The 21,029-nt window shown below is 41.7% G+C and overlaps 1 protein-coding gene across 9 annotated transcripts in view; it reads right to left on the reverse strand.

Moving 5' to 3' along the window:
* The window catches only part of MTMR3 (myotubularin related protein 3), a 167,883-nt gene that overhangs the window by 43,907 nt on the left and 102,947 nt on the right, over nt 1-21,029 (reverse strand). For all 9 annotated transcript variants that reach the window (XM_043979583.1, XM_043979590.1, XM_043979574.1 and 6 more), the window contains 2 exons: nt 8,896-8,978; nt 2,652-2,818 (listed from right to left, as the gene is read on the reverse strand). In XM_043979583.1, coding sequence (XP_043835518.1) covers nt 2,652-2,818; nt 8,896-8,978 — 250 coding nt within the window. The remainder of the gene's footprint in view (nt 1-2,651; nt 2,819-8,895; nt 8,979-21,029) is intronic.

Below are 21,029 nucleotides of genomic sequence, written 5' to 3' on the forward strand. Positions count from 1 at the left end.
ATGCTTCATCATTCATTTGTTCATTCTTCTACAAATATAAAAAGATACAAAATATATTCCAAATCCTTTCTGGGGAGAGGAAGGAAGGGCTCAGAAAAAGCCTCATGTAGGAGGTGGTACTTGAGCTAAGCCTTGAAGGATTCAGAAAGAGATGAGGAGGGAAAACCATTGGGGGGGGGGGGAGAAAGAAACACAGCAAGTAGAGCAGCCAGCCTGCAGGAAGTGTAAATAACGCACGTGAAGTCTGCAAAGGAAAGTGGGAGCCAGACATCGTATTCGGTCCTAGAGACAATTATGTGCCATTGGAGTTTCTTACTCAGGGAAGTGATTTGAACAGAAATGTTTGAAGAAAATCACTTGGAGCTGTATAGAGAATGGGCTTGAGGGGAGAAATGTCTACAATCAGACCAGCTAGGTGGCTACTATAAAGATGAGAGATGAAAGTGCTCCCAGCTGAAAACTGTCCATTATGAGGAGAAGATGCAGCTCTAAAGTTTCAGTGTGTAGCACAGTGCCCGGCACATAGCAGGCAAGTGATAAATGGTTCTGAGGGACTGATTTAGCAAAGAGTAAACAGGGCTGGATCTATAGATGTGGGTATCAGTGAGATAGAGATGATTAGTAAATCCATTAGAGCTCAGAAGAACATCTAGTGGGCATAGGGAGAATCAGCCTAAGCCTTTAGGTAGACCCAACAAATGGAAAACTATTTCCCGTGAACTAGAAATGGTCCAGCGGCTCCCCAAGGGCCGGCGGCCACTGCCACCTACACCCCCAGAGCTCCAAGGCCTTCTGTCAGAAGATGCAGCCTCCCAAGTCCATGGCAAGTGGCTACAAAGCGCTCATCTATAGAGCACCAGGAACCTTTGTCTTTCTTTTCCCACTTTCCAGACTTGGCCACTATCCCCAGCCCACCCACCTTCCTCAATTGGAAAGTAAGCTCCTTAAGAACAAAGAGCGTTATTCTTCTTGTTTGTATTGGTGTCACCAGCTCTAAGCACACTTGCAGGCACACAGTAGGTGTTTAATAAATATATACACATTAGTGGGGCTGGACAGTCTCTTTTTTGTACTTGTATCTCCAGGTGCTTAGGACAAGGCCTCAGACATAGTAAGCAGTGAATAAATGTCATTGTATCTGTACAATAGTCCTTCTGTTTCCAATTTTATTTTTAATTTTTATATTTCTATGTTTTATGTAGGTGTTGTCATTATCTCTTGACTTCCTGGGATTTTTTAAGGAACATGTGCAATTCATCGATCTCTTTTGTTAATACTGTGTTCAGACATAAATTGTCTCAGTGTTCTGTTAATAAAATTATTTTTTTTTTCTATGATTTGTTCTTTGACCTAGTCATTAATTCGGGTAACTCTTTTTCATTTGAGTTTGTCTTCTGTTCCTGTTTCCCTGAATAATTACAATTTCTATTACTGTACGGACTATAAAGTAGTATTTACCTTTTGGCATTTATTTCTGAGTTTTCCACAAATTAGGATGTGATCCCAACAAATATGTGTGCTAAACTGAAACAAATAAGTATAATACTTGAAATTCTTATTCAATAAACGTGAAAGGTCTTTAATATCTAGTTTTCTGACTATTCTTTTCAGAGTCTTCATTTCTTTTTGAGCAAAGATAGAAATACCAAGTTAAAAGAAATAATCAAAATGAGAATATATATATAATGTCTAATTAAAACAGTTCCAATCTGACACATTTAAAACAAGCTACTGACACTGGTAAATGGAAATGGGTAAAGGAAAAGATACTGACACAGATTACCATTATATTCTAAGGAAATTTAGCCTTTATAAATCAACTGCCAAAGAGTGAGACCAGAAGGTTCTAAAGATTGCTTTGGCCAACAAACAGTGATTGTGTAACTGTAGGCACGTTACATTCTCTGAATCTATTTTCTTACTTATAAAATAGGGATGGATAATAATGCCTGAAATACCTATGTCACTGGGTTGGTATGAAATTCTTGAAAATATTACTATAAAATTCTTCATAATTCAAAAAGCACAATACAGAGTACTAAATTAAAAGCTGAACAAACAACAGGGATATTGAGTGCACAGGAGGTCAGAGTAGAGAAAATGAAAAAGTAATTGGCAACTCTGATCCAAAGGAAAATAAAAGAAGCTAAAATCTGATCTATTAGACATACTTAGCAGAAATTCTGGAGTCAAATTGTATGGACAAAAATGATGTCTTTTAAAAGGCTTAACAAATGCGACGTTGCAGTAATATCTGGCATGCTGTGAATCTTTGGTGGGGAGGAGCCACACAGCAGAAATACGTCTAATTCTCCTTTCTGCTTCATCCTTGTGCCCTGAATCGTGAAGTGGTTTAGCACATGAAGACCTGAAGTGTTCAGGAAAACATATATTGGAACAGCTATAAAAGAAGAGGTGTTTATTATCCTGTTTCTAACCACGGGGAAGATGATCTGGGTCTGAGTCCCAGCAGACTTTATTAACAAGTTCTGGTGCTACCAGCTTCCATGTATGTAAAAGGAAACAGTCAGGCTAAAAGACCTTGAATCACCCTTTCCCATTTTAAAGAATCAAGGAACCCATAGATTCCCAAGTCACACACAGCTGGATGTGAAGGGGCTGGAAGCCCTGAAGGCATGACGGATGCCTACCTGGCCGGCACAGGTCTCCATGCTGCTCCTTCTCACTGGCATAGACCTCCATGCACCAAGCGTGATATGCAAATGAGAAGAGATCCTCTATCTTCGAAGGAGGCCGGATTGCATTGTTCAGTCTCTTAAGCCACTCTTGACACTGCTCAAAGGTTGAGAACTGACACCTTTTTAAGGACAAAAAAACAGAACAAAACCAAACCAGATCAATCCAAAAGCAGTTATTTATGGCCTCTTAGGTGCCAGGCATGATTCTGGGTGATGGGGAAATGAAGGAAAAAAATGAAGCCCCAAGGAAAGCTTAAATCCTAACAGTTGAGACAATGGGCGTGTGCCAATTAGGATCTTGTTTGTAACGGCCTTCCATTCAGACCCCATCAAGTGCTCTATCTTACACTACTGAATGCTCTTATGTAACTAACAGAGTCTATCAGCATTAGAGGTATCTGAGATTTGTCCCCCTGTCAAACCGGAAGCCTCCTGAGGAGCCAATTCTCTCCTGATGCTGCTAAGGCATGGGTTCCACACTGGGGGAGGAAGGGCATCTTAGCGGGGAAGAGAAAGGAAGGTTCTTGGAGTCACTGACGATGTGGATCTAAAGCCTGCCTCTGGTACACACTGGAGATGCTGGGCAAGTCAGCTGATTTACTTCCTTCCTGTTTCTGGCTTCTGGTCTCTCTCTCAAACTCTAAATTACAAATGAGATGCTGGGTTCCATCAGTGGAAAAGTGTAAAAACTGAGTAATGCCTTACATCAATGAAATCACAGGTCTGAATACAAAAAAATGGATGCCCGGGGAGACAAAGATGAGAACCAAAACTTGGCATCTTCCTAGACTCCAGCAGTGTTAGGTACAGAGTAACTGCTCACAATTTTGTTGAAATGAATTGCTGAAATACCAATTATTCAAAAGGGAAAGGGAAGGTAACAAGCATTTATTGTTGTTGTTGAGTCAGTTCAGCTATGTCTGACTCTCTGTGATCCCATTTGGGGTTTTCTTGGCGAAGATGGTCTGCCATTTCCTTCGCTAGCTCATTTTACAGATGGGAGAATTGAGACCAACAGGGTGAAGTGACTTGCCCAGGGTCACACAGCCAGTAAATGTCTAAGGTTGGATTTCAGCTCAAGCCTTTCTGACTCCAGGCCCTGTGCCATTCCTACTGCGCCACCTAATTGCCTCTAAGAAAAGGAAGCAAATAAACATGAGTCACTTCAAAACTACCTAGACAAAGTCAAAGAAAGCTAGATATACCAAGTCCTGATTCTCCATTGAATGAGGTATGCAATCTTAGGCAAGTCACTTCACCTTGATGGGCTTCTTCACTGGTCAAATGTGAATGATCATAACTTCAAAGAATGGTGGTGTCAAGGAAGGCAAATGAGTTCATGAATGTCAAATGCTTTATAGCTGTAAAATCTGGCATGACCAGAAGTTACTTCTATTATTATTATTGTTGTTGTTGTTGTTGTTCAATTACATTAAGGTCATTATCCCTTTCTTCTCACAACTTCTGAATCTGCCTCAATACTAAAAAGTAGAGAGACAGTTCTTTGAAAACATGTTCTTCAAACCATTTCCATTTCTGAATCTAAAACCAGAAATCAGCCTTCAATCTACTACTTTGCCTCTATTTTTGGGAGGGTCATGTGAGGAGACGCCAGGATTTGGCTACCACTGCACACAGACACTTAAAATAAGTTTGACTTTTTTTTTTTTAAAGGCTAATAATGAAATTTGTCATTCAGCTCACTGAGAGCAAGAAGCATCAGATGGTATTCCATACACTACAGGCAAAAATGTACTGGTGTCAATCCTTTAAAAAATACACAAATCCTGTGAGTCTCTCTCCATCTTTTATTTAAATCATAAAATTAAATGTCAGTAGCATTTTCTCTAACAGAATGTGGCCTGAACGCTCTTGTGGGTTATATGTAACTTTAAAGTAGATGAGGGAAAAAAAAAAATCACAGGACCCTCATTCCCTAAATCCTAGCTTTTCTTCCCAATTGTCTGATCAGATGACCTTCTTTGTATAACTGTTTCACATGAAATGGAGTCATTCCTCTCCATGTCCAGAGATAATAACACTTGAACTACCTGCCCTATAGTGGTTCTTTTATGTGTGTGGTTTCTTTTTCTTTTTTTTTTAAATAGTATTTTCTTTTATTTTTTCCAACTACCTGTAAAGAGTTTTCAACATTCATTTCTGGAAGATTTTTGAGTTCCAAGTTTTCTTTCCTCCCTTCCTCCTTTCCCTCTCCTCAAGACATCAAACAAGCTGATATAAATTATATAGTACAATCATGTTGGACATTTTCCACATTAGCCATGTTGTGAGAGAAGAATCAGAAGAAAAACCACAAAAAAGAAGAAACAAACAAAAAACAATAAAAAGAATGAAAACAGTATGCTTTGATCTGAATTCAAACTCCATAGTTCTTTTTCTGGATGTGGAGAGCATTTTCTGTCATGAGTCCTTTGGAATTGTTTTGGATCATTGTATTGCTGAGAAGAGCTAGGTCAATCACAGTTCTTCACACAATGTTGTTGACATTGTATACAGTGTTCTCTTGGTTTTGCTCACTTCACTCAGCATCAGTTCATGTAAGTCTTTCCAGATTTTTCTGAAATCTGCCTGCAAATCATTTCTTACAGCACCATAGTATTCCATTACATTTGTATACCAAAACTTGTTCAGTCATTTCCCAAAGAGAGCTGCTATAAATATTTTTGTGCTTGTAGGTCCTTTTCCCTTTTTTATGATCTCTTTGGGATATAGACCTAGTAGTGGTACTGCTGGGTCAATGGGTATGCACAGTTTTAAAGCCTTTTAGCAAAAAACAAAACAAAACAAAAACAAAAACAAAAAAACTCAAATCAAAAGCCTTTTAGCTATAGTTCCAAATTTCTCTCCAGAATGTTGAATCAATTTTCCCACACCTTCTTCTACATTTATTGTTTTCTTTTTTTCTTATATTAGCCAATCTGATAGGTGTCAGGTGGTACCTCAGAGTTGTTTTCATTTGCATTTCTTTAATCAATAGTAATTGAGAACCGTTTTTCCTATGACTATGGATAGCTTTAATTTCTTCATCTGAAAACTGCCTATTCCTATCCTTTGACTATTTCGCAATTGGGGAATGACTTATACTCCTGTAAATTTGATTCAGTTCTCTATATAGTTGAGAAATGAGGCTTTTATCAGAAACACTGGCTATAAAAATTGTTTTCCAACTTTCTGCTTTCCTTTTAATCTTGGCTGCATTGGTTTTGTTTGTGCAAAACCTTTTTAATATAATCAAAATGATCCATTTTGCATTTTAAAATGTTCTCCATCTCATCTTTGGTCATAAATTCTTCCCTTCCCCATAGATCTGACAGGTAAACTATTCCTTCCTCTTCTAATTTGCCTATGGTATCACCCTTCCTATCTAAATCATGTATCCATTTTGACCTTATTTTGGTATACGTTGTAACATGTTGGTCTATGCCTAGTTTTTGCCAAATGATTTTCCAACTTTCCCAGCAGTTTTTGTCAAATATTAAGTTCTTATCCCAGAAGCTGGAGTCCGTGGGTTTATCAAATACTGGATTCCTATAGTCATTTACTACTGTGTCTTATGTGCCTAACCTATCCCACTTACCCACCACCTGTTTCTTAACCAGTACCAAATAGTTTTAATGGTTGCTGTTTTATAATGATAGTTTTAGTTTATAATAATAGTTTTCTCCATTAATTCCCTTGATATTCTTTTTTCTTTTCTTTTTGCGGGACAATGAGGGTTAAGTGACTTGCCCAGGGTCACACAGCTAGTAAATGTCAAGTGTCTGAGGTCGGATTTGAACTCAGGTCCTCCTGAATCCAGGGCCAGCGCTTTATCCACTGTGCCACCTAGCTGCCCCAATTCCCTTGATATTCTTGACCTTTTGTTCTTCCAGATAATTTTGTTAATATTTTTTCTAGCTCTATAAAATAATTTTTGGTAGTTTTTTTGGTATCCTGCCCTGTAGTAATCGTGCAAGGAAGTCCTTGGTGAATTGTAAAATGATATATGTGTATGTATGTGTGTGTGCATCAGACACAGAGGGCTATTATTATGATAAATAATAAGTTGTTTTTAGGTTTTTTTTAACATTTTCACATGCTTGTTCTGGGATGCACTAAATAACAATTACATTTAAAATATTCGGGGTAACTTTAAAATATGTCAATTTAACACAACTCCCTTCAAACAGATGATCTCCAGGGTCATTCTATCACCCTACAAATTCCTTGTAAGTACAGAAGGCAGACTTCTGAAAAACAGTTCAGTGCCTCCCCACATGGAGTTTATGATCCACTAAACCAGTCTAAGATATCTACATAGATACAAGTAAAGGGTTAAAAGGGACTGTCAGCCAAAGGGAATAAAGATTTCCTGGAGAAGCCAGGCCTTGAGCTAAGCCATGGATTCTTGAACCACGGCACCAAATGCATCCCTGTATATAAAATGGTCATCTCAGGTAGGGGTGATAATGTTTTTTATTCATCTGAGAATCCACCAGGAGCACCTAACATAAACCCCTGCATGAAGCAGGCACCAATACCTGGGCTGAACTGAATGGGAACGGAAACGAGAATTTCCCTAGCACAGCACAATCAGGGCATTCTGGGGTCACAGGCAAATCCACAACTTCCTGGTGTTGACATGAATATGTGGATCACTTGGATCTGATGGAGGTGCCTTCTTATCCAAAAATATTTTTTTTATGAAACCCTGGATTATTAGGATTAATAGGAACAAAATGAGGGCAGCTAGGTGGAGCAGTAGATACAGCACCGGCCCTGGAGTCAGGAGGACCTGAGTTCAAATCTGGCCTCAGACACTTGACACTTACTAGCTGTGTGACCCTGGGCAAGTCACTTAACCCTCACTGCTCTACAGGAAGAAAAAAAAAAAAGAATAGGAACAAAATGAGGGCAGCTAGGTGGAGCAGTAGATAAAGCACCGGCCCTGGATTCAGGAGGACCTGAGTTCAAATCTGGCCTCAGACACTTGACACTTACTAGCTGGGTGACCCTGGGCAAGTCACTTAACCCTCATTGCTCTACAGGAAGAAAAGAAAAAAAAGAATAGGAACAAAATGTCCTTCAACAGAACTCCAAACTGAACCCAGATAGCCAGCAGATAAAAGACCCTACCTAGTGACTCCTTTTCCCTCAGGATAGTAAGTCCCTAGCTTATGGTGACATCTGGGTGTCGTCATCCTTGCCAAACCCTTTTTTGGAATCCTGTGATCTTATCCTGATGCCACTGTTACCTGTGAGCAAAGAAACCTTAAAAACTCTTAGAAAGAAGGGATCTCTGAGCCCCCTTCTGAGGAGGGATTGTGCTATATTTCTTCTTGGGACAAAAAATTAAATTGGTATTATGTTTTTTTCTGTCTGTCTCTGATCTGGTTCTTTGATCTGGTTTTGGTAGGAGACTTATGTTTTCTCTGATCTGGGCTTTTGTAGGAGGACAGGGATGGAAATAAATTGTAGGAGATATTATAAGATACTATAATTTCTCTGATCTGTTTATTTTTAGTAGGAGAGATTAAAGATTATTTTTTCTGATCTGTTTGTAGGAGACAGGCAAATAAACTATATATTTTAATTTTCTACATTGGTCATCTGAATGAGGTGACAAGAAAACAAATGGGAATGTACTGGTTTTTTCAGGAGAACGTTGCAAACCTTAAGCTAATTTTTCTAATATGACCGAGTCTCAAAAATCAGAAAAACTAACAGGTCACTATTCAGTGGACCTACCAGCCCCTCTTGCTGCATAACTGTGGGATTATACCACTAAAAGGGCAAGACTATTCATATGAAGAAGTTATACAAAGGGAAGCTACAAAACACAGTAACAAGGGTTAAAAGGAAGTTAAATAATTTTTCTCCCCACACTTAATGCTTGTCTAATTGAATGAAAGCTCCTTCTAGCTCTGGAGCAGCTTCTTTTCAGGAGTCAGGAGTGTCCTGAGTTCACAGGTGCTGGATGACCCATAGTGCCTAGCAAAGATAGGGTGAAGGTTGGGAAAGCAAGAAATGGTTGGTTTGGGAGTGGGGAGAAAATGAGATACTATGAGGCCACCGAAACCAAAGGGGCATATTCCCCTCAGAAGGGGACAAGAAACCACTATTCAGGGAACCCTGCACCCAGGACACATTTGCTCTCAGCATTTTCTACACTAAAAGGTAGCAGGTGTGCACGTACCTGATAACTTTGCAGTCTTTGCAAGTCAAATGAAGTTGAAATATATCTCGGCATTCAACACTCTCTATGAGCTGTAATGGAACCTGAAATTAAAAAGATTAAATCCCTTTATTCCAGAAAGCGCTGACACTGTGTTTTCTCCATCTGTCCCACCAGGCTGATCAGCAGGCTCTGAGGGTGAGACAAGCACGAGTGCAAACACATCTGGACCAAAGTGTTTTCCAGTGCTTTCCCTGTTTAATGAATTAGGCCTCTGACTCTTTCTCTGTCCCTAAAGCAAAGGCCACAAGGTATGTCACATCACAAAGGTAGAGCAACAACAAAATCCCAAGTGTGTCCCCCAAAGAACCACTTGGCTATAAATAATTTTTCAGCATGTCTTTAAAAGGCATGGAAACTAGACATAATTCTTCTTTTGAAGCTTCTAGAGGCTCCAAGCCTTCACAGAAGATGCAAAAATGGAGTGTGTTTTAAAAATAATTTGCTATTGCTACCAGTTTTGAGTAAGCATATTGTTAGTTTATTAATATTATGCCAATAAAAGATGGACCACATAACTCCCCAACTTCTCATGGTCTCAGGTCACGTGGTAAAGAAAGCGAGGAGCCTCAGCATGCCAGTTAGCAAGCAGTAGAAAAGCCTCAAAAAGACCCATGCTGTCTCCCAGAGACACCATGTAGCCTCCAGGAGCCAAGAGAAGCCTAGAAGCCTAGAATACCTAGAATACCCAGACATAGTGGCAGCTTCCAAGGACTTTTTTACCCTCTTTTGTTGTTGTTTTTTGGTGAGGAAATTGGGGTTAAGTGACTTGCCCAGGGTCACACAGCCAATAAGTGTTAAATGTTTGAGGCAGGATTTGAACTCAGGTCCTCCTGAATCCAGGGCCGGTGCTCTATCCACTGCACCACCTAGTTGCCCCTATCCTCTTTTGATACATTGATCAAAGGTAATTCCACTGGCTGACATGACTTGAAGGTGGTCTACATTAAAATGAACTCTAGAGCCGACATCAGGGAAAAGAATGCAAAAGACCCTCACTCAAGTTACCTAAGGCAAAGTCCATAATATAGGTATGGTTGAATCCTATCAGGGATGTTGACAAAAGAATATATCTATTTCCACTCCTTTTGTTCCCTTGGGTTTGTCCTACATGAAATTTGATGAAGTTTCTCAAGGAGAACTGAACTTTTTGGGGGGAGGGTGGGGAGGGGGCCGGGAGAGAAGGACTGAGAAAGTGATCTCTGGGTCCCCAAGAAATCATTATTAATAATTTTCTCACAGGAGAATGAAAAGACCAAGGGTCAGGGACTCCTAGAACTCAGCCACTAATGAACTGTTGGCTTTAGGTGAGTCACTGGGCCCTCTCTTGACCTCAATTTCCTTCTCTGTAAAACCAAAGAGGTTAGATTAAGCAGTCTAATCTCTCTAAAATTCCCAAGGATCAGTAACTTTTGACACTACTGATCACTCTGTCCTCCAGGTTTTTGGGAAACCACTTCCTGCTTCTCCTACCTCTCTGACATGTCCCCTTTGCTGAAGACTTTTCCAGATCACCACTTCTAAAGACAAGGTTCTGCCCTGGGCCTTCTTTTTTTTCTACTCCAACTATATTTCACTTGTTGATCTCATCAATTCCCATGAATTCAATCATCATCTCTATGTTGATGACTCCTAGATCAACTTGTCCAGTCCTAACCTCTCTAACTGACCTCTCCTCCTACATATCCAATGGCTTGTTGGACTTTTCCAACTGGATGTCCTATAAATGTCTTCGATTCAACATGTCCAAAATCAAACTCATTATCTCTCCCTCCAAGCCCTTCCCTCTTCTAAATTTCCCTCTTCCTGTCAAGGGCACCACCATGCTCTCAGTGCCCCAGATGCACAATCTAGGTGCCGTCCTTGATTTTCCCCTCTTTCTCATACCTCCACAGCAAGCATTTCCTCCAATAAGACCCTCCATTTCCCAGCTCTGGGTATTTCCACTTGGTGCCATCCCATGCCTGGAACGCTCTCCATTCTTGACCTCTGCCCCCTGGTTTTTTTAAAGTTCTAACTAAAAATCACACCTTCTACAGAGAGCCTTTCCTGGCTCTCCTTAATGCTATTGCCTTCACTCTATTATTTCCTATTAGTCCTGCCTCTAGCTTCTTTATATGGATTTGTTTGTTGTCTCCAACATTAGACTTTGAATTGAGAACACGGAATGTTTTTTGCTTTTCTTTGTATCCCAAGCCCTCAGTACAGTAGGTGCTTTCTAAATGTTTCGGATTTTTTTTCATTCCTTTAAAAATTTTTAAATTCATTTAAAACTTAAATACAAAATGACAAAAGGAAAAAAAGACCATTTCCATGTACACAGCAGGTCATAAGAGAGGATTCAAAATAAAATAATACATTTCCATTTCACAAAAACCTATGCAATAAATCCTATACATTATTTTCAAAGCTTTTCTGTGCTTCTTTCTAGTTTTTCTTCTGTTCTCTGCTGTGTATTTTTCCCCTCCCCCCCACCCATCCTAGAGAAGTCTAAGATTAACAGTGAATATACATTGTTTATGGATACATATCCATAAACACACACACACACACACACACACACACACACACACACACACACACACAAAACCATACTCGGCAGGCTTCTATTTGTCAGTTCTTTCTCTGGAGGTCTGGTACTGCCAAATCCCCTTCCTTTACATTTTCCCCCCCTTGGTTTCTTTGAAAATGTTGACCTTTTGTTCTTCCAGATGAATTTTAATATTTTCTTCTAACTCAGTAAAATATTTTTTAGTAATTTAATTGGGATGGCATTAAATAAATAGATTAGTTAGGTAAAATTGTCAATTTTTTATCATATTGCCTTTATCTATCCATGAACAATGAATATTTCTCCAATTAGTTAAATCTGATTTTATTTGTATAATGAGTGTTTTATATTTATGTCCATGTAGTTCTTGTGTCTATTTTGGCAGGTATACCCTCAGGTATTTTATATTGTCTGGTTATTTATTTATCTCCCCCCCCTTTACTTTTTTTTGGGGTAGCAGGGCAATGAGGGTTAAGTGACTTGCCCAAGGTCACACAGCTGGTAAGTATCAAGTGTCTGAGGCTAGATTTTAACTCAGATCCTCCTGAATCCAGGGCTGGTGCTTTATCCACTGTGCCACCTAGCTGCCCCTAAAGTACATTTAATTATAAGAGAAAAATAGGGAACTACACTATGTGTCACCAATATTATTCAATATTGTTTTAGACCATTTAAAATAACCAGACAAGGGTAAATTTATCTCATTTACATTTTAAGTTATAATTACTTGTTGTGCATTTCCCTCAATCCTATTTTTCCTCCCATTCTTGTCCTATTTACTCTATCCCTCCTCACTCAGTCTAATTTATTTCTACCTGCCACCTTGCCCCCTACTCCTTTATCTACCCGCCCCACCCAGAGTCTCTCCCTTATCCCCTTCCTCTCCTAATTCTTAATCTACACAAACTTCTAATTCTGACTGTAGTTCCATGATATTTAAATTGATTTTTTTGTCCCTCCTTATCCAATTCCTTGCCCTCCTTTCTTTCTCTTTAGAAGACTTTTATGTCTTCCTAGATGTATATGTTGTTCCCTCTCTCACCTATTTCCAATGAGTGTAAGGTTCTAGCACTACCAGCCCTCCCCCAACTTCATTCTTCTATATCAATTCTTCCTTTCATGCCTCATTTGTATATTATTACTCCTTTTTTATCTCTTCCTATCCAATTTTTTAAAAATCACCCCTTCATACACAGCTCAGCCCAAGTCTATCTTTTCAAACTACCCAAATAATGATAACAGTCTTAAGAGCACTGATAACATTTTCACATATAAGTAGTAACATTAACCTTATATTTCTCCTGGATCTTATATGCTGAATTTTCTATTCTGCTCTTTTTTGTCACAGAAAACTGAAAGTCTTTCAATTCATCAAATGCCCCCCCCTCCCCAATTCAGGAACAGACTTAACTCTGCTGGGCAAATTACCCTTGGTTATAACCTCAGTTCTTTATAGTTTTCCTATGGTCCTTCAACATAACTAGTACACCTGTGCTAGGAGCACACTTGTTACCTGTGCCCATACTCCTACTAGAGCCAGAGCACTAACAAAGAGTGATGATAACCAAATGGTTACCACCTAAACAAATGTCAAGGGCACCCCTGTGCTCCTGCTACAGCAGACCCATGAGGTTTCTTGAGCTCTATACGCTCTGGCTGACCCACCTGCCCAGGTATGAGGGTTCTTGGACCGCACAGAGAACAAGAGCAATGTAAACATGTAAAGCAAACAGGTCTTGTGTAATTCTGACTGTAGCTCCATGATATTTAAATTGATTTTTTCTTGTTGCTTGCAATATTTTCTCCTTAACCTGGGAGCTTTGAAATTTTGCTCTATTTCTGTAAGTTTTATTCATGGGATCTCTTTCAGGTAGTGATTGGTGGATTTTTTTCTATGTTTGCTTTACCTTCTTGTTCTAAAACTTCAGGGAAACTTTCCTTAATAATTTCTTGTAAAATTGTATTAAGATTCTTTTTTTGATTATAACTTTCAGGTAGTCTGACTATTCTTATGTTGTCTCTCCTGGATCTGTTCTCTAGATCAGTTTTTCTAATGAGATGTTTTACTTTCTCTTCTATTTTTTCATTCTTTTGATTTTGTTTTATTATTTCATGGTGTCTTATAACATCATTAGATTCCTCTTGCCCAATTCTAGTTCTCAAGGAATTATTTTCTTAAGTTTTTGATTCTGTTTCCAGTTGGTTGACTTGTTTTTCATCATTTTCCTGGATTGCTCTTATTTAAAATTATTTTTTTCCCTAGATCTCTCTTATTTGATTTCTAAAGTTCGTTTAAAGTTTCTCCAAGAACTCTTTGGGCTTGTGACCATTTGCTGTTTCTCACTGAAAAAGTAATGCCTTTTTTAGCTCCACTATCTTCCTCGGAATATGAAGTCAGATCTTCTCTATCCCCACAGTAGCTATCTATGGTTGGGTTCTTTCTCCTTATTCATTTTTATTTTTGTTTTGTTTTTAGCAGCTGATTATTCTAGTTCTAGTCTGAAGTTGTGGGGAGTGATGTCCCAAGCCTCAGGTCCTTCTGAGCTCTGTCCTGGGGCCCAACCTTGGGTAGCCCCCAACCACGCTCTTTCTCTCTGTGTCCCTCTGGTGACTGCAAACTTCAACTGTCCTCTCTGCCCTGGAACTGAAACCAGGTACTTTGCTCTATTACATGTGCCCACAGTCAGCAGGGTCCTCAGACCTCTGCTAATGCACTCCCCAGGCAGCTTCTAAGTAGGGTTAAGTGACTTGCCCAGGGTCACATAGCTAGTGTCAAGTGTCTGAGGGCGGATTTTAACTCAGGTCCTTCTGACTCCAGGGCTGGTGTTTTATCCACTGTGCCACCTAGCTGCCTCCTCAGTTCCTTTATCAACTGAGAAAGAACAGCTTCCCTGTTTAACTTATGGGGCTTCTCTGAAGGTCAAATGAGACCCTAATTATGGGAGTCTTTTATAAACTGTAAAACAACAAAATTAAAAGTTCTCTGTTCATCCCTTTTGTCTGACAGAAGAGGGGAGTGAGCTGCCTGGTCATGCCAGATGCTAGAGGCAGAGCTGGGCCCACCCTTTGGCCTGTGTTCCACCTGCCAGTCACAGGAGCACAGCTGTTACCTGTGCCCATACTCCTACTAGAGTCAGAGCACTAACAAAGAGTGATGATAACCAAATGGTTACCACCTAAACAAATGACAAGGGCACCTCTGTGCTCCTGCTACAGCAGACCCATGAGGTTTCTTGAGCTCTATACGCTCCGGCTGACCCACCTGCCCAGGTATGTGGGTTCTTGGACCACACAGAGAACAAGAGCAATGTAAACATGTAAAGCAAACACCAGCCAACTTTGCATCCCCAGGCTCAGGGAATGACTGCCCCCTATTGAGGCCAGAGACCTAAGCACAGCTCTCACTAATGCTATGGGAACTGGTACAAGGATGGGGGGGGGGGGGGGCACCTCTTCTTGGTGCCCATCAGACCACACTCTCCTAGCTTCTCCACCTGTAAAAGCCACTCTGTCCTGTGGGAAGGCAGGGAGGGGAGTCACATGTTCATTGAGAAACTTCCCTTTATTGACCTCACCACCAGGATCCCTCAGCAGAAGTTTAACCTTGTTATGAACCTGGTTATTCTGGCAAGTCTAATGGCAATCTGTTTCCTTGGGGATCTTTAAGAAGATGGAGGGAGACAGAAAAAGGCCTCCCAAAACAGGGCTTCCTGGTTAGATGTCTTAGATCCTAACCTTCCCCTCATACAGCTAGAGGTCTGGAGGAGCACAGGACATCAGAAATCATCCAGACCAACCTCCTCATTTTGTAGGTAAGGAAATAGCAGCCCAAAGGCAAATACTTGCCTACAGTTACATAGGCAGTAAGGGGTACCGCCTGGATCCATCCAATCCTCTTTAGAGTCACTGGAGCACACAGAAACCCATCACAAAAGGCTCATCTGCCAGAGCCCCAACGAGGCCTGGCAAAACTGTAGATGAGAACCTTGCTCTCCAGCCAAAGATCCATTCTGGGCAGCCTGGATTTCGGTGGCATTTTGGGCTCCGAGGCTTTGCTAGCACACAGCTTTGTGGTTTTGTCTACCAAATCCATGCCCAGAACCATCTCTGATCTGAGCTTCTCAATCCTACTGTCCCCACACTGTGGACACAGGAATAGTGTGTGAAAAGTCACAAAACATGTCCTACTAACAACCCAGCCAGGTAAGGAAGGGCACAGTGGAGGCCACTGAAGAGAGTCATTCTCCGAGGTTCTTTCTGACTGCGTTTGGACCCTGATGCCATTCTGGACCCCAAATCACACACAGCTCCTTTCCAAGTGAATTCCAAAAGCATACAATAACCACTTGTCCTAGGGAAACAAACAAAAATGAAGGTTTTCTGCTCCCCACCCCCTCAGATGAACTAGTGTTAAGTGAAGGGGGTCCTGCCTGCCCTCTCTGTCACCATCCCCACCTTGCCTCTAAGCCTGGCCAAATGGCAGATGCATGAACTTGGTTCTGGTTTTCCCTTCCTGGGGATGTGGAGATCGGGGAAGGGCCCCAAACCTGCCCTTTAACCAACCCAGTGCTGATTTTCTCCCTAGCCTACCCTGGGCCCCACCAATAATCTCCCAATCCCCATAAACTCATGCCAGAAAACAATAACCCCAGCCTCAATTTCCCGCATGCTCAGCAAAGTGACCTTTGTTCTTTTCCTTTGACACTCAAAGCCCAGCCAGCATTCCAAAGTGGGTTTAGACCCTCACATCCAGTCAGGGGAAAGCTGCTGTGTAGGACATTACTGAAGAGGAGAAGGAATCCCTGCATTTCTGGAGCCAGAGGACCTGGGAGCGAGTCCTAACTCCTGGACCATCTCCTGAGGGAAGCCCACCTGACAGAACTGTTGGCATGTCTTTACTTAGCTGAAATGATTCCTCCAGGACAATCTGCTCCCTGAGGGCAGAAACGTTTTTATTTTTGTCTCTGTATGGGCAGCTCTTTGCCCAGTCCCTTGCATTGAACAGATACTTAATAAATGCGTGATGAACTGGAAGTGCTTCCTTTTTCTGAGTCAGTTTCCATATTTAAGAATGGAGATGATAGGGCAGCATTACCTATTTCACAGGGTATCTGTGAAAGAAACAGAATCCAGAGGATGGAATATGCCACCCACCTGTGCCAGAGATGATGGACAAGCATTTCTGGAAGTAGCCAAACTAAGAATCTGATTTGATGGGTTATGTAGGTATTCTGTGAAGAGTTTCTCTTAACTGTTTGTTTTTCCAATGGGGTGGGAGTGAAGCAGTGAGGAGAGAAAACTTTTTAAAAAGAGAATGGCGGAGCAGCTAGGTGGTGCAGTGAGTAAAGCACCGGCCTTGGATTCAGGAGTACCTGAGTTCAAATCCGGCCTCAGACACTTGACACTTACTAGCTGTGTGACCCTGGGCAAGTCACTTAACCCCCACTGCCCCGCCAAAAAAAAAAAAAAAGAGAGAGAGAGAGAGAATGAAAGGTTAAAAAATCCTGATGGAATACAATGGCTGAAGTTATCATGGCATTAATTTAAATGTCAATAGTTACTGAGCTTGTACTTAATGTTTGATATTAAATTTTAATGAAATATTTAATAATAAATAGAAAAATATGAAAGTATTTTGTAACAATAAAGTAGTGTGGCTCACATTTTTTAAGCGTATTACTTCTTCCAAGGACTTTCTTCACAACCCAGTGAGTCGATGTGGTAAGGTACAAGCTTCAAAGGGCTGGGATGGTAACATTTAGTCTCTGCATCCCTAGTGCTGTGTTGTGTACACAGCAGACAGAGGCGAGAACCCAGGCCCAGTCACATCAGCTCTGGGCCCTAATGCTGGATTTGGACTTTTACTCCAGTCCTGCCACTCCAGCTGAGCAAAGTGATTTGCTCAGGGTACCGCCTACAACAGAACTGCACTTCCCACTTAGGTCCTGCCTCCATCTCCACATCGCCACTTCTGTCCTTGGCTCTTGCCCACTTCCCGGCCCCTAATCTCCTGCTCTGTGGCCATCACCTGGGTAAATGGCAGCGCTCCTCCATGGCACAGCTACCCATGACTGGAAAAGGGGGGGGGGGAGCCAAGCTCCCTCCTGGCTGCCTCTGGCGATCTGCCCCGTGCAGAGCTGCCAGCCTTGCAGGGCTGGGCCTGGAGCTGCAGTTGTGACGTGACTCCAAAAGCCGATGCTGAATTCAGAAAGGATCTCTTGGACAACAGCTGGTCTCCCCTTTTTGGACGGGCATGACTGTGTGCCCTTTATGGTCCACCAAGCCTTTTGTTTTACCACTCAGACACAGTGTTCTTATGACAAAGGCCTACAATTCCTCCATCAAAGCCAGTCCCTGCAAAACCATGAGGGAAGCCTCCTGAACACTCAAAACAAGTCTGCTACAAGCCCAGCTGTGACAACATCCCGGCACTATCAGGGCTACTTCCTGGGATTGCACAAGGAGCAGATTGAGAGGCAGTCGAGAGACCAAATGACACGAAGGAAAGGTTGGAATGTTTTGTGGAACTCCCCATTAATCCCTGTCGCCATTACCTAAGCCTAGCAGAGATCTCATGGATAAGAAATCGGGAATCACAGAGTTGGGACAATGCAGGCTGGCTTCCCCCTTAATGGCCACCAACTTTAATTCTGTGCCCCATGGCCTTTTCCCTGTGTGCCACAATCTGATGTTGAGTGAATCTGTGTGTTTCGTGGTTGTATGTCATTTACAGTACTTGGCTCCTGCCAATATGTCTCACCCAATGTACTGTGAGATTAAAAGAGAATATATGATGTTAAGAAGGCACTAAAAGCTACCAGGGACCTCTTTACTAAGTCGTTTTCAAAACAGCTTTAATACTGATAGAAGCACACTAAAAAATGATGACAATTCAGAGGCAGCCCATGAAATCTACAGCCAGCTAACTTGGGCTTTGAGACATAATTCACCTTTTTCCCCAGTTAAATATATGGATGGCTTTAAAAGAGGTCACCTTGGGCAGTTAGGTGGTGCAGTGGATAAAGCACCAGCCCTGGATTCAGGAAGACCTGAGTTCAAATCCGACCTCAGACACTTGACACTTACTAGCTGTGTGACCCTGGGCAAGTCACTTAACCCTCATTGCCCTTCAAAAAAGAAAGAAAAGAGGTCACCTTGTTCTTCTCTGTCTTAGGCAACAGCTCATCTCCTAGGCTTAACAGAAATGCACTGGATGAGTCCCTGTACCGAGTATATGCTCCTTTCCACAATGCCTGCAGTCTGCACGGCACTGAGCATGAAGTTTAAGGGTGCAAACATTCATTTATTTGCAGGTAGCAGGTCAAGTCAGATGTGTTTCTTAATTGGAAATATCTAACATTCATGCAGTCATTAGAAAGAGTTACAGGATACCAATCATGTTTCTGTCCCAAGCCACTGTTTTAGGCGTTTCTTTTGACTGAAGCAAAACCTAGAACATTGACTGAAAAGGGCCAGAAATGCCAGTGCCTCTTTGAATGATATACGTCCCTGGGGGAAGAACAGGAAGCTAACTCACTTCAGTGCCAGTGTCCCCATTCCTGTTGTGTCAGCGGCACCAAGGAGCAGCCCAGCACTAGAATGAAAGACTCAATGATAGATGCACAGCTTAGAAATGAAGCCGCAATCCCATTAGGGACACTTCCCACATCCACACACTTCTACATTTCAGGAGCACAGACAATCAAGGTGCTGTTTTTGTTTTGTTTTGGGGGGGGGCCAGGGGGTCGAGGATAGCCCCTATTTTAAGGGAGTAGCAGGATGTTATAAATCTCTATCTTCTCCCTCCATATAAAGCCTATTTATGATTCCAAATGAGTTCCAGCCCATTAGTGAGCTGAAAGGCACAAAATGAAATGAATTGTTCTATCAGCTTCTACTTGACACTGTGAAGATAATTCAGTATCTGAGAACTAGGTAGGGCGCTTCTTTGGAGCGAAGTTCAAGCTCTAAACTTCTAGCTGGTCTCACGAAGGCACGGAGTCCAGCAGCCCAGCAGCCCAGCAGCCGGCCTCCTTCACTGAGGAACCTGCCAGGTATTTTTAGCTGACAGCCTGAGGATAAATCTGGCGTCTGGGCTGGCATATTGAGTATAATGAATGGTGTGATCACATCCCAGCCCTCTGCACTAAAGTGAATTTACAAGACTGTGGTTCTGAGGAGACTGTAATTAGCACTATGGCCAAAGGTGTTTCAAAATGTATATAATGTGTGAAGGACAAACATATATTTCTCATATTTCACAACTGAAAGTATGCTACTGGGGTGCGATTTTCTTGATTTTCAGATTAAATGAACTGGAATGTAAGTGATAAATGTTTATGTAACACCAAAGTATGTTTATCCCATTGTACAAAGGAAAAAAAGAGACCAGCACAAAAATATATAATTATGAATCCTTTGTGAAAACACAGCAAAGAACTCTGACTATGGACCAACAGGAAGGAAGGGAGCATACTATAGGAATACCAGATTCATAAATGAACTCCCACATCCTTCCCAGCTCTGACTACTTCTGATATTCTACATCAGAACTGTGACAACTGGAGTGACGCCCCCTGCTGGAGAGATACTGTAGGAAAGCTCCTCCATGAGGAGAAGGCGTCTGAGGGCAAGCCGTGTGGCTTGGAAGGTCAGTTCCTTGGCATCAGGAAGTGAGGTTTGATGTTTCCGGTTCAGACAAGACGCTTCTGGGAGGAGGAAGGAAGCGTTGGGTCCTTTTTGTTCCTGACCTCGCTATGGCAGGTCGGATGATGGGGTCTCTTAGAAATAGTTAGCTTTTTACCCTTCTCTCTGATCATTAGATTCGTATGCTCCTTAATAAATGCTTAAAAGTCTAAACTCTTGCTAAAGCTTCTAATTTATTGGCGACCACTCAGTAGATTTTTAGACAGTATAGCTAGAGAGCAACTTTACAGAATCATGACACCACAGATGGGAGTCAGATGGGAGCTTAGATCGCCGTTTCCAAATCTCTCAGTTTACAACATGAGGAAACGTGAATCCTAGAGAGATGAAGTGACTTGGCCAGGGTCACACAGTGAGGAAGGGTTTGAGGTAGAATTTGAACCCAGGTCTTCCTGATTCCAGGTCTCATGCTCTGACTACTACACTCCATTGCTGCTAAGGTTCCTTCCAGCTCTAAAACCCCATGATGCTGAGACCTTCTCTCTCTCTCCAAACTGCTACCACTAGTAGTAGCCTATTCTGGGTCACTTACTGGAAGAATGGAAGAAGTATGGAGTCATGGATGGCATCTCAACAGAGCCCTCTTCTAAGAGGAGGACAATGCAAGGGACCAACTAGTTCCCTCAATGCACCTTCATGGACCCAGAGAAAACATGCACCTCTGAAGATTCACAAAACTGCTTCCTCTTCACGAGAAAACAAAGAAGGGTGAACACCGCCCCCTCCCCGCCCCCACCTGAAGAGTACCTTGGGCACATTTTCCTAGTTAAGAGCAGGATAAAAAGAAGCTTCATCTGTCCCTCAGTCTGATGCCACATCACGCGTGTGTGTGCGAACG

This window comes from Dromiciops gliroides, chromosome 1 (genome assembly GCF_019393635.1).
Source record: "Dromiciops gliroides isolate mDroGli1 chromosome 1, mDroGli1.pri, whole genome shotgun sequence".
Lineage (NCBI taxonomy): Eukaryota > Metazoa > Chordata > Mammalia > Microbiotheria > Microbiotheriidae > Dromiciops > Dromiciops gliroides.